The following is a 12,315-nucleotide window of genomic DNA, read 5'->3' as shown; positions in this document are numbered from 1 at the left end:
GATTTTATATAATTAACGTAAGATAAACAAAGGAACTAAGGCATCCTGGACCCTGCAGATGCCCAAAGATCAGTATTTATAACCTTAGTGAGGAATTATCAGTGACAGCATGTTGTCCAAACCCAGGCCACCTTTTAATTTTGTAAACAAAATTTTATTTAAGCCCAGTCATTCTTCCACATACGCATTGCCCATGAGGGTTCTGCGCTAGGAGGACGGGATTGAGTGGTTGCTTTCCAGACAAGACGGGCCACAAAGCTAAAACCCGAAGACGTTGTTGTTCCTGACCTAGACTGTGACAGCGGAGCTCAAGAGAGAGCGCAGATCTTGTGGAAAGTATTTACTGAACATACTGTAGACATATTGTTGACCTAGAGGCTGTTCCTGGAATAGCTTCTTAAAATTAGTGTTTTGATGAATCTTCTTTCTTTGACTTCACACTCTAGGAAAACACGGGTTGAATGCTTCCTTGAAGTCTGGTTTAAGCACCACACTCAGCCAGGAACATATTAAGGACCAGATTTTCATAAGATGTGTAGGCTCTCTGCAGCCTACTGAAGGTCACGGTATTGGCAAGTTACATAGGGCTTGGAGGTCCAGAATTGTGCTTTAAAACAAAACCCCTCATTTTCAGTCTTGCTTAAGGTCAGAATTTAGTGTCCCTCCCTACTTCTTGGGCTGCTTAGGTGGTGCGCCTGTGTGTTACTTTTCTCACGGCTGTGACAGAATTCCTGGCAAAGGCAACTTGTGAAGGGTTTGGAGACCAGCAAGGCGGCTCTGCAGGTGAAGCCCACATACAGGTTGGAGGAGTTCCACAGAGGAACCCTCTGATGTGAGAAGGAGGGTTATGCTGTCTCATGGTTTTAGGGCCCACAGTCCATCATGGCGGGGGGGGGGGGCGTGCTCGGGTGAGGCGGCCTGACACACCACGCCCGTAGTCAGGAAGGACAGAAAGATGAGCGGTGACATCAGCTGGTTGCTTCTCTTCCTCTTTGTGCTCAGACATGCCTCCCACCCCATAGCATGCTATCTTCCAAGAGCTGTCTTCCTCCTCAGTTAAATCTCCCCGAAGTCACCTTGACAGACATTCCTGAGGATGTGTCTCCTAGGTGATTCTGAATCTTGTCAAAGTTGACAGGTCAGGGGCTGGAGAGATGGTTCAGAGGTTTAGAGCCCTGACTGCTCTTCCAGAGGTCCTGAGTTCAATTCCCAGCAACCACATGGTGGCTCAGAGCCATCTGTAATGAGATCTGGTGCCCTCTTCTGGCCAGCAAGCATACAGACAGACAAAACACTGTATACATAATAAATAAATCTAAAGAAAATAAAAGACTAAATAAAATATTATTTAAAAAAAAAAGTTGACAGGTCAGAGTAGCCACCATGCCATATATACAGGCTGTTGACCACAGATAGGAACACCACTGAGAAATTTAAGTTTGGACCCAGTTCTCGCTCTAACTGTTTGACTATATATAAGTTGTATTACCTATTCAGACCCTGTTTTCCCTCATCTTTATGGTAAGGAGGCCATCTCATTGTGTAGACATTTTATCTGTACTTTTTTCCCCCTACAGAACCACGTACTGGTGCTGACAGCCCAGTCACCTGACATTGAACGTTTGAATGAAGAGAGCCTCCGGCTCCCCCTCAGTGACATAACAATAAAAACATTACAAAATGTGAACCGGCAGTGGATCCGGGCAACAGCCACGGCGCTGGACCACTGCAGGTCAGAACACCCCTCCCTACTATGGCTTCAGGGAAGGTAGAATTGACGTCATTATAAGGCTCGGTTTTGTGTGTTTTCACATCTTTATAGCAAACTTCAGGGAAACGGGTTGAAGGAAAACTTCCTTCATTACTGTGAGAAATGGACCCAGCTTCTGGAGAAGATGAAAGAAGCACTTGCCGTGAACGTTGCCCACAGCCTCCCAGCTCTCCGGGAGCAACAGAAAACCTACGAGGTAAACCTGTGCTCTGCTGTCCCTCAGCTGCTCACCCTGGGGCAGAAGGCAGGGCAAAGAGACTCAATTGAAACAAAGAAGTTCCTGTCTCTAAAAAATTTTTTTAATTGTCCTCCAATGATCATAGGCATTTAGGCATAGCTACTATTACCAGGTCTGATTTTTTTCAGTATTATGTGCATAAATCATACTAATATATGCTGGGAGGTGGTGTAGCATGCCTTTAATCCCAGCACTCAGAAGGCAGAGGCAGGAGGATCTCAATGAGTTTGAGGCCAGCCTGGTCTACAAGAGCTAGTTCCAGGACAGGATCTAAAGCTATAGAGAAGCCCTGCCTCAAGAAACAAAAAACAAAAAACAACAACAACAACAAAAAACAAGCAGAGAAACCCTATCTCAAAAAAGCAAAATAATAATAATAATAAATGCCTAAATAATATTAAAATGATGGTTGAACTGTTTTGCAGTTAACATCCAGTAACTTGAAAAGTATCCACTCCACAGGTCCTCTGAGAGCTTTCCTAGGAAGCATTAAGTTCCAGATTCCTAACAATGAATTCTGTCAACTGATATTTTCCGTTTTGGTCTGTAAACAGATGTTGGAAGCTGAAGTTTCTATCAACCAGACAGTTGCTGATGCTTATGTGGCCCAGTCCTTACAGCTCCTGGACACAGCAGAAACCGAGACCAGGTAAGCTGTATGGGATTCTAGAACTAACGCTCTTGGCGGGACAGGTGTTCTGATCCAGGAGCCTTTGCACGTGATTAGGGGCGCTATGTGGCATTTTAATCAATTGATACAATGCTATGATGAGTTCTCATCTCTCGGGGTAGTTATGTAAAGTCTTTGCATCCTTGTCTTTGCTCATGTGTGGAGCCTTGGGTCACCTCTCTTCTGGCTCTCTACAAGAGGCACCGTAGGTTTTTGTCTAATCCTTCTAACGGTCAACACGTAACTCTTGACTACATCCGTGCCCTGTAGTCTCACCATGGGACCGGCTTCTTCCTACGCATCAGGACAGGGTTGTGCCTCATGGTCACATAAATTCTAATGGTGCCTTGTCCTGTTGGAAGTGGATGAGGTTGGCAGCGCAGAGGCTTCTGGGAAGGGCCGCTCCCCGAGCATATTAACTAAGTTTTGAATGATGTGTCTGTGTTACCCTTCTCTCTCCCGTCTCACCCCCGAGGTTTTGTTATTAGACAATGAGTTGTGAGGTGCCATTCACTATCCCAAGCACGAAGCTGTGTCATAGCCATAAGAGGAGAGCTGTCTCCCCAGGCATCTCAGATGGAGTCAGTGGACAGCAGCAGGCAGGCTAGGCAGAGCCCTGAGGCCAGCCTGCCGAGCAGGCTGAACCATTGCTCATGGAGCTAATTGACATGGCCAGAATGCAGAGGTGGCCCAGCTGTTTGAATCTCTGAGTACCCTGATAGGTTATCATTTCCCTGGCCTCCGAATCTTCTTTCACAGTCCTCAAGGGATACACGCAGGCCCCGTCCAGCGCACTAAGCTATTTTGATTGCTCATTATGACAAGCGGGACTTTCCCATGATAGAGAATGACCTCACGTCTCACGTGAGAGGTTTTGTTCACCTGAGAAGAGCTAGTTGGGTGACCGTGGTGCGGCTCACTTTTGGGTGTTTGGTTATGTAAAGCACTCTGGCGCATGACCCAACACCCACTTTTTTATTCATTTTCCATTGGTCCAGTTCCTAGATTTCCAGGAAGATCTTGGCATCGTGTATGTGAAGATAGCTCTGGGTGTTTAAGGGAATGCTTCCCCGGGTGCTGACCAAACATCAGGCTAGGTCTACCTGTGACATCACACCCCTCACTGTGCTTAAGAGAGGGTTCAGGTTTCATGACGCTGTTGTTTCTCACGCGAGTTGTGCATGCAGACTTCTGTCCGTCCTCGCTGGTTTCCTTTCCTACCTGTCCGTGTTGGGACTCTCTCACCATCTGTTTCTCCTAGGCCAGAATTTGTCTCCGAAGTCTCAAAGCTCTCAGATGGATGGCAGAGCGCTGCCCGGGGTGTCCAGCAGAGGAAGCGTGACATCGACGGGCAGGTGGCAGAGTGGCAGTTCTTCACCACCTCTGTGGAGGACTTGCTCCGTTTCCTCGCTGACACCGGCCACCTCCTGTCTGCCGTGAAGGAGCGGGACTGTCACAGCCTCTACCAAACCAGACGCCTCATCCATGAGCTGAAGGTAATAGACTCACAGTGTGGAGTGTCTGAGTGAGGGCTTCTATTGCTGTGAAGAGACACCAGGACCACAGCAACCCTTGTAAAGGAAAACGATTCACTGGGACTGGCTTACAGTTTCGTAGGTTCAGTTCATTGTCATCATGGCAAGACATGGCAGCACACAGGCAGATATGGTGCTGGAGAAGAAGCTGAGAGTTCTACATCTTTAATATTTCAGAGAAGCTCTGAGGAAAATCCACCGTCATATTCTCATCACCCCGGAGACTTAAGGCAAACCCTCTTTTCTTTTTTAGAACAAAGAGATCCATGTTCAGAGGCGGCGAACCACCTATGAGCTGGCCTTGGAGGCCGGGGAGAAATTACGGAACACACCCAGCCTGGAAACTAAAGAGTTCATTGACAGACAAGTCACCAAGCTTCAGGACACCTGGAAGGACACTGAGCTCAGCCTGGGAGAGATGATCAGCCAGCTCCAGACCACAGCAGAGGTCAGTGTGATACTGTAATATACTACATATGGTTCTTGTTGGCCTTGCGACAAGAATGGTTTTTAAAACTCTGGTATTCTGCCAAGTGGTGGTACAGCCCTTTAACCCCAGCACTCAGAGACAGAGGCAGGTGGACCTCTGTGAGTCCATGTTAGCCTGGTCTAGAAGAGCGAGTTCCAGGACAGCCAAGGCTACACTGAGAAACTCTGTCTAGAAAAACCAATAAAATAAAATAAAATCTGGTATTCTGAATTTTCCAATGAATATCCTACCAATGTATGAGTCATGCCAGTTACTACTATTAATAAAATAATAACTGTATGGGAAAAAACCAAGTATTGCAAATGTAAACACTTGAGATGCTATGAAGAAGGTATTTACTTTGGTCCAGTGGGATGGCTCCGTGGGCAAAGGTACTTGGTGCCAAGCCTACAACCTGAGTTCAATCCCTGAAAACCATATGGTGGAAAGAGAGAACCAACTCCTGCAAAATGCCCTCCGACCCCCATCATGTACTGTGGCACACCCACCTCACACACTAAATAAATAAGCAAATAAATACATGTAAGAACAGTTTGATGAGACATGAAACATTCACGTTCACTGGATGTTCAATACTTGAAACTAACACTCACTTAGGCTCCAGCCTGGGCAGGACACATGAGAATAAGCACAGTTGTTCTGGGTTTCTCTGCTATCACCAGAGAATGAACGTACTCTTCCACAGATGGGAGTTTCTTGGGTAATCGATCACTATGAGTTTAAGAACAGAAAAGTTTTGAGTCATTAGTAGGAAAATCTTGGTTTTGGTCTGTTTGGTTGGCTGGTTTGTTTTTGTTTTTGTTTTGGTTTGGTTTTGCCAGAATACCAGGTGTTCTAAAGGACTGAACTGTGTTAAACTTAATGACCCAACACCACAATGCTCTTGGATTTCAAATGCAGTTTTTATTTTCTTGCCAAAATATTGAGCTAGTTTTGTTTTGTGTCTGTGCTTATTCCTGGCGTCGCTCTAATCTGTTGTGTGCACTGAAAACGGATAGCAGAACGGTCTTTCTAAGTCGGCAGTAAATGTCTGTGGGCTGGTCAGAGCGCCTGTGCTGTGAACAGGGGGTGTGAGTTTTGTTCTGTGGGGTACGTGACATGTGTGAGCTAGGGGAGCAGATACAACTTGAAAACTCTTTGCAAACCCCAAAGTCTTTCAAGCAGAAGGCTGCAGGGGAAGGGGGGCTGGCTGCAAGGTGAAAGGTTGGCCAAAGCCAGGCATCAGAAGAGGCCAAGGAGGTGACCCAGAAGAGATAAACAAGGGGGAATGCCAGTGTGCTTTGCCCGGCTCTGCTATTGGGATGCACTCTGAAGATGTAGGTGTTAAATTCAATCCTTACAGTAGCTTCTTTGATGTGGACATATCCAAAAGTGATATAATAGATCAGAAAGATGAAAAGAGATACTTCCAAACCAATCCGTCCCAGGGATTATGTCCCACATCTCCCTTCAGTCAGTCTGCACAAGACAGGAACCGATTTCTGGGTGGCTTCTCCAAACCCACCTAAAAGACAGAGTGTGTGCATTAAATGAGCGAGCGGGTCTGTTCTGTAGTTCATTCTGGAGAGCCAAGGACTTACCGGTTTCAATGCTGTTTTCAAATAGACCTGGGACCAGTGTGAAAAGAAAATCAAGGAGCTGCAAAGCAGGCTGCAAGTCCTGAAAGCACAAAGCAGAAATCCTCTCCCCGAACTTCACGAGGACCTCCACAGAGAAAAGGAGCTGATTAAGGTATTGATGTCTGAGCCAGTGACCAAGATAATCATGCAGCGGCCTTCTGGGCGCTTAAAGTGTTTGCCTGCCTCTCTCTCTGTGATAAAGCTGAGTTTTCTGATCAGCTGGAAAAGCCATCGTTCTGGTCTCTTAAGGTGTGAGAATCGATGTTAGATCATGTGGTCATTGTTTAAAGATGAGAAAGGCTTTTGCGAAGCAAACTGTACATCACAGGCTCCTGGGGCAATTCTGCTTCGTGTCCTCATCTGTTTCTTCTCTGTGATATAAGATCTGACCTAATTGATTTGTGAATGCGTGTGTGCGTGTTGGATGGAGGTCAGACAACAGCCTTGGGCATCAAGTCTGCAGCCTGCACCATGTTTGTGCTGTTTGTTCTTTTGCTAAGAACTCCAGGCTAGCTAGCCAGCGAGCTTCTGGGGGATTCCCCTATCTCTGTACCCCCCCATCTCCTAGGATGTGCTCCGTAGGAGTGCTGGGATTACAGACATGTGTCACTGTGTCTGACTTTCATGTGGGTCCAGGGATCTGAACTTGGGTCACCAGACGTCCGGAGTAAGAGCTTTTACCCACCGAGCCATGTTCCTGACTCTGATTGGATTTTAAAAAAAAAAAAAAGACAAAGGAAAAACTTTTTATCCTGACCTTGTCTTTGAAGAAAGAGTGAGGTATGACTTAAAAAACACAGCTGGAAAACCAGCAGAGTTGAGGTCTTTTGGTTAAGTATAACATATAAATCCCTCCAAACTGTGTTCTACCTAATTAGAAAGTGATCTTGAATATCAGAGGTCTTTGTAGAAGAGGAAGAGTTATAGACAGGAACTAGGATCGCTGAACACCAGGGCAGGAACCTCTATGTCTCTTTTTTTGTCCGCAGATTTGGTATTTAAGAGATTTTTTTTTTTTCTGAATCCTTTGGAATGGTTTCTTAATTTTTTTCTTACTTCAGTGACTAGGGATTGAATTATAAAAAAAAAAAGTAGAAAGAAATATATGGGCCAGTTTATGAAACACAGAATGTTAGCAAGTGATGAAGTCATGCCATGTAGTACATGGAGCACCGAACAGCCATCCATCAGAATTAGCACCTCGTTGCTGTGGCCGCTCTTTAGACTGATTTCTGGCCTAAGTGACGCAGTATCTTCCTTCCGATGTCAACTGAAGGGTAGGAACTGAGAGGCCTGGAAAAGGCACCATGGATAAGTAACCCTAAATACAGTTAAAATCTGATAGACTCAGGGGTGTTTGGGCTGTTTCCTTTCACTTCCTCGGTAGTGAAAAGGATTTTCTTGATTAATTGCTTTGATTTGTTAGATCTGAAAACTACTTCATTTCATAAACTAGTTGGAGCTGACAGGGTAGCTCGTGGGAGTCTTTGCCTAGCTAGTGTGAGGCCCTCGGTTTGAGCTGCATATGAATGAATGAACGAATGAATGATATAGGAAACTATCTGCTAACTAATCTCTGTCATTTATCAGCAAGCAACTTTTCCTTCTGTTGTTCAGAATATCAAAAATTACTCCTTCCAAACAGAGTGGGTGTTGTATGATGGCCCCCGTGTTAGTGGTACATGCACCCATGCATTCGGAAAGTGAGAAATCACACTTGCTGTGACCTACCTCTTTACATGCCTCTGGATCTCAATCCAGAAACGTGTGCCCATCTTGCCCTTCTTACACGACACCCTCAGTAAAGGTCCTGGATGACTTTCCAACAGAATGACTTTCCTGAACTCCCGCCACCTGAAGGAAGGGGCTTGAAGAGCTAAGGCTATGTCCCCTGAGAGAAAGGTGACTGTAGGCTGCTTGGCAGGACCGTGGTAGCGGCTGTTTCTCATTCCGAAGGTCCCTCCCCTTCCCCGGCTCCCCTCCCCCAGAGCCTAATCAAAGGATTAGCCTACAGGTTTGGAAAGAGCAGCGGCTGGAACTGCAGGCGCTTCCCCCCCCATTTCTCCTTGTGTTTAAATGCAGGAAGTCGAGAAACCTCTGGCTAACTGGACGCACAACTTGAAAGAGCTTCAAACTATGAAGGCGGACTTGAGCCGGCACATCCTGGCGGAGGACGTGACGGTTCTGAAGGAGCAGATTGAGCTTCTACACAGACAATGGGAGGATCTCTGCCTGAGAGTAAGTCAGCCAGCTTCAAAGTGCGGGGCTGAGGGGAGATGACTGAAGTGTCCCAAAGCCGAAGGAAAGGATCCCGACTTGTTGAAGTGGAGGCCCTATGGCCCTGGGACCCCTGTGCCCCCGCTGGTTCTGTTAGGAGGTAGCAACCGGTTTTAAGAGATTTGACCTCTTTGTCTCAATGGGGTTCACAAAACAGCTTTGCACACTTCTGAGTTGTTTTGGGGTTTTTTGTTTTGAGATCAGCTTAAGCTGGGAGGTAAGCAAGGGTCCTGCTGGCAGTGATTCTGCTTAGTGGCTTGCAGTGCGAATCAGAGACCCCTCCCCTAGGCCAAACACCAGAACCTAGATGCCCACAGGCTGGGAGGGGCTATCTCAGAGCCAGCCTTCCCTACAGTCAGATGGTTGGTCCTAGGAGCTGGTTTTTAAACTCTGAAGTGATGGACTGTAGCCTAAGGCCCGCAGCTTCTACAGGATAAGACTGGAATTGTGCTCAGAGTATTACACAGTTCAAGTCTGTGGCAGGATCAAGGTGGAATTAAAGGGCTCAATCAATCTTAAAGATCCTTGTTTTAAGGATACATAATTCTCAGGAAAAGTTAATTCCTTAATCTTATTATTTTGTTTGTGCATGTGCGCGTGCGTGTGCGCGTGAATTTGATGTTTGTAAATACCTGTGTTCTAAAGACGCTTTTAATTACATTTTGAAGTAAAAATACTCCATCAAAAACTCAGTTTTAGTAGTTACAGTGTGCTCTGCCTGTCTGTTAAGTTGTTCCGATTCATGTTTTATGCAAAAGGAAATACTCAGAATCTTTAAAGTCTTCTAAGAGTCAAGAAAGCTCAAAGAGCATCCTCCAGATGGTCCTAATTGTTAGCATTGTGGACTCGATCCTGGCACAGAATGCCGGGATTCTTAGAAGCTAAAAAAATGAATAGATGCCGGAGGAATGGGAGCAAAATGCTTGTTTCTCTAGGGGGGTAGATTTTCGGGCCTTTTAAACGCATGCGGCTGGACAGGACACAGAAGCAGGCATTTGGTATCTTGACCTCACTCTGCAAAGAGCAGAGGTTCTTTTGTACGTGGTGAGAAAAATGTCAGGGGACTGCAGCCCCTATAAAGTGGGTGCTAAAACTAAAACCAAAAGAACTCCTCACTGCTCCATTTAAACTCTTAGGGTTTCAAAGACTTTTAGAAACTGAGAATAGCTGTACATTTAGGAAGGCTGGTTTGTAGCCTTCTAAGAAAGGAGGGAAGCCCCTTGGCTGGTGTTAGCATAACCGAACACTGGGTGTTTGGGGGTCAGCCTGCTTGCTCCAGACCAGTTTTTGGTGACATTTTTATGGTTTCCAGACAAAAGCTACAGTGTGCAAAGGCAACGTAGATTAAATGAATTGTTTGGGGTTTTACTTTTTGTTTGTTTAAATACTCAAAACACTTTTGCATCTTTTAAGTTTTCTGGTCATTTGCATTACTAATGGTTGGCTGCTTTTTCTTTTAAATATTGTGATCTGGATGATACTTTTCAAAACAAGTAAGCTGAACACTGGCCTTCTGGATATACGGATTTGATCCGTTTTGAAAGGGAAAAGGTTTGGGCCACAAAGTTACAAGGTAGCAATCGGTGAATGTGTTACATAGAAAGAACAGGGAAAACAAAGTTGAGCTATGCTTCTGTGTTTACCTAACCTTTCTGTGTAGTGGGGCTCATCGGTGCAAACACACAGAGTGCAAATGCCATCCTTTAATCTTTTGTTAGTTTTTAGTGGCAGTCACCAAGGGTGAAAAAAAAAAACTTTGGTTAGTGCTGAGCCCTAGGTTTTGAGAGAACGAAACAGGTTTTAGAGACAGATGCTGCCCCAAGTGAATGACATTGGTGCTCATTTGGGTTTGTGAGCCTTGGGGGTGGGGTGGAATGGGGTGGGTGCTCACTTTTTTGGGAGCCAAGGGATTTTTCCTTCCCGGCTAGCCTCAGCTACCAAGATGCATGTCATCCCTAGGTGGCTATCCGCAAGCAGGAGATTGAAGACAGGCTCAATTCATGGATCGTGTTCAATGAAAAGAACAAGGAATTGTGTGCTTGGCTGGTCCAGATGGAAAACAAAGTTCTACAGACAGCGGATATTAGCATTGAAGAGATGATTGAAAAGCTACAGAAGGTGAGTGGGGGCGGGGTGCCCACGTGGGTGCACTGAGGAGGGTCAAGGGCCTTTGCAGGCTCAAAGAGCCACAGTGCCACATTGTCACATGGCAGTGTTCATGTTTCAAGAGGACTGTTTTTGGTCTTTCCAAAGGAGGAAGTGAGAAAGGGTAGGGAGCATGAACTGTCATAGGTGGACGCGGTGCTGAGGAAGGCTGCTTTCCCTCAGTTGGGAAGACTAGCCAACGATGGTTTCTCTAGTTATTGTGACGTGGGACCCAAGTCAAAGAGGAAGCCAGCTTCGGGGACAGAAGTGACTTGAGCATCTTTGTACAGCCACCCAAAACACCTCTCCATCAACCCTGGGGGGGAACCTTGGACCTCAGGCTGACTCAGTTGAGTCCATTTAGTTTCGGCTCCACATTTGTGAGGGGAAAACAAGGGGTTCTCATAGCCCCGTGATAGAGTTCTTGCCTTTGCATGCATGAAGCCCCGAATTCAACCCTCAGCACAGCGAGGAGAAAGAAAAAGAAAGTGCCTATAGGCAGGCATGGGAGCACCAACACTCAGGAGGCTGAGACAGGAGGATCATGAGCTGCAGGCCTGGGCTACACAGTGAGATAAAGTCACTACTGCCTTAAACACCTGGTAGTCACCTAGCTGATGTGAGCCATTCCTCGAAGAACTCTGTTGACAAGTATAAGATTTTTTTTTTTTTTTTTTGCCATTAACACTCATGTAGCCAGCGTGAGAGTACATGCCTGCAATCCCATCACCTGGGGGGCGGAGGCGGGAATATTGCCTGGAGTTCAGTGGGAGACCCTGTCCAATAAAGCAAAAACAAACCCAAAGAGTGCATTAAGAGAGAACGGTGTGTGCCCTGGGCTGGAGAAAAACTGAGCTGGTGGTGATGGCTCGGGCCTTGTGCTTTGGTGTCTGCCAGGATTGCATGGAAGAAATAAGCTCGTTCAGTGAGAGCAAGCTGCAGCTGAAACAGATGGGCGAGCAGCTAATCAAGGCCAGCAGCAAGGCCAAGGCGGCCGAGATGGACGACAAGCTCAGCAAAATCAACGACCGCTGGCGGCATCTTTTCGATGTCATTGGATCGAGGTAAGAAGTGGTCCAAAATAATTCATGTCTACCTCTAGAGACTGCCTCCCAGAGCTGGCTAGCCAAGTCCAGTCATCCTGCGTGGTAGCCTGACAGGTTTATAAATGTCCAGGTTTGTAGTTCGGGGGAGAGGAGCAGGAATTCTGATTTGAACAATAATTGGAGATGATATTTTAGTAAAATTTGACATGAATTAGATGTGTGTGCATGGAGGGTGTCTAGGGATTAAATTCAGCCTCACAAACATGCTAGACAAAGCACTCTAGCATGAGCTACCATTTTGATTGCTGCTGCTGTTGTTGAGAGCGGGATTTGGCTATGTTCCCCAGGCTGACCTCCAACCAATCTTCCCTCCTCTGCCTCCCAAGCAGCCAGAGTACTTGCCACTATGCCCAGTTGGATTTGTTTTAAACAAGAGTCAGAAACTTGGTTTGGAAAGAGATCCTAAAGGGGAGGTCTCATGGGAACTGTCACTCTCGGCTGGAATGAGCATGTCCCCCCATGAA

At 46.2% G+C, this 12,315-nt stretch overlaps 1 protein-coding gene across 9 annotated transcripts in view; it reads left to right on the top strand.

Annotated features, from left to right (window-relative positions):
• Nucleotides 1-12,315, top strand: part of Syne2 (spectrin repeat containing nuclear envelope protein 2) — a 297,565-nt gene that overhangs the window by 248,945 nt on the left and 36,305 nt on the right. For all 9 annotated transcript variants that reach the window (XM_075947894.1, XM_075947893.1, XM_075947890.1 and 6 more), the window contains 9 exons: nt 1,578-1,732; nt 1,823-1,967; nt 2,564-2,658; nt 3,941-4,175; nt 4,468-4,662; nt 6,310-6,435; nt 8,406-8,561; nt 10,560-10,718; nt 11,643-11,809. In XM_075947894.1, the coding sequence (XP_075804009.1) occupies nt 1,578-1,732; nt 1,823-1,967; nt 2,564-2,658; nt 3,941-4,175; nt 4,468-4,662; nt 6,310-6,435; nt 8,406-8,561; nt 10,560-10,718; nt 11,643-11,809 (1,433 nt within the window). The remainder of the gene's footprint in view (nt 1-1,577; nt 1,733-1,822; nt 1,968-2,563; nt 2,659-3,940; nt 4,176-4,467; nt 4,663-6,309; nt 6,436-8,405; nt 8,562-10,559; nt 10,719-11,642; nt 11,810-12,315) is intronic.

This window comes from Microtus pennsylvanicus, chromosome 14 (genome assembly GCF_037038515.1).
Source record: "Microtus pennsylvanicus isolate mMicPen1 chromosome 14, mMicPen1.hap1, whole genome shotgun sequence".
In the NCBI taxonomy this organism is placed as follows: Eukaryota; Metazoa; Chordata; class Mammalia; order Rodentia; family Cricetidae; genus Microtus; species Microtus pennsylvanicus.
The sequence above is the reverse complement of the archived record's forward strand: the minus strand, read 5'-3'. Positions and strand labels throughout refer to the sequence as shown.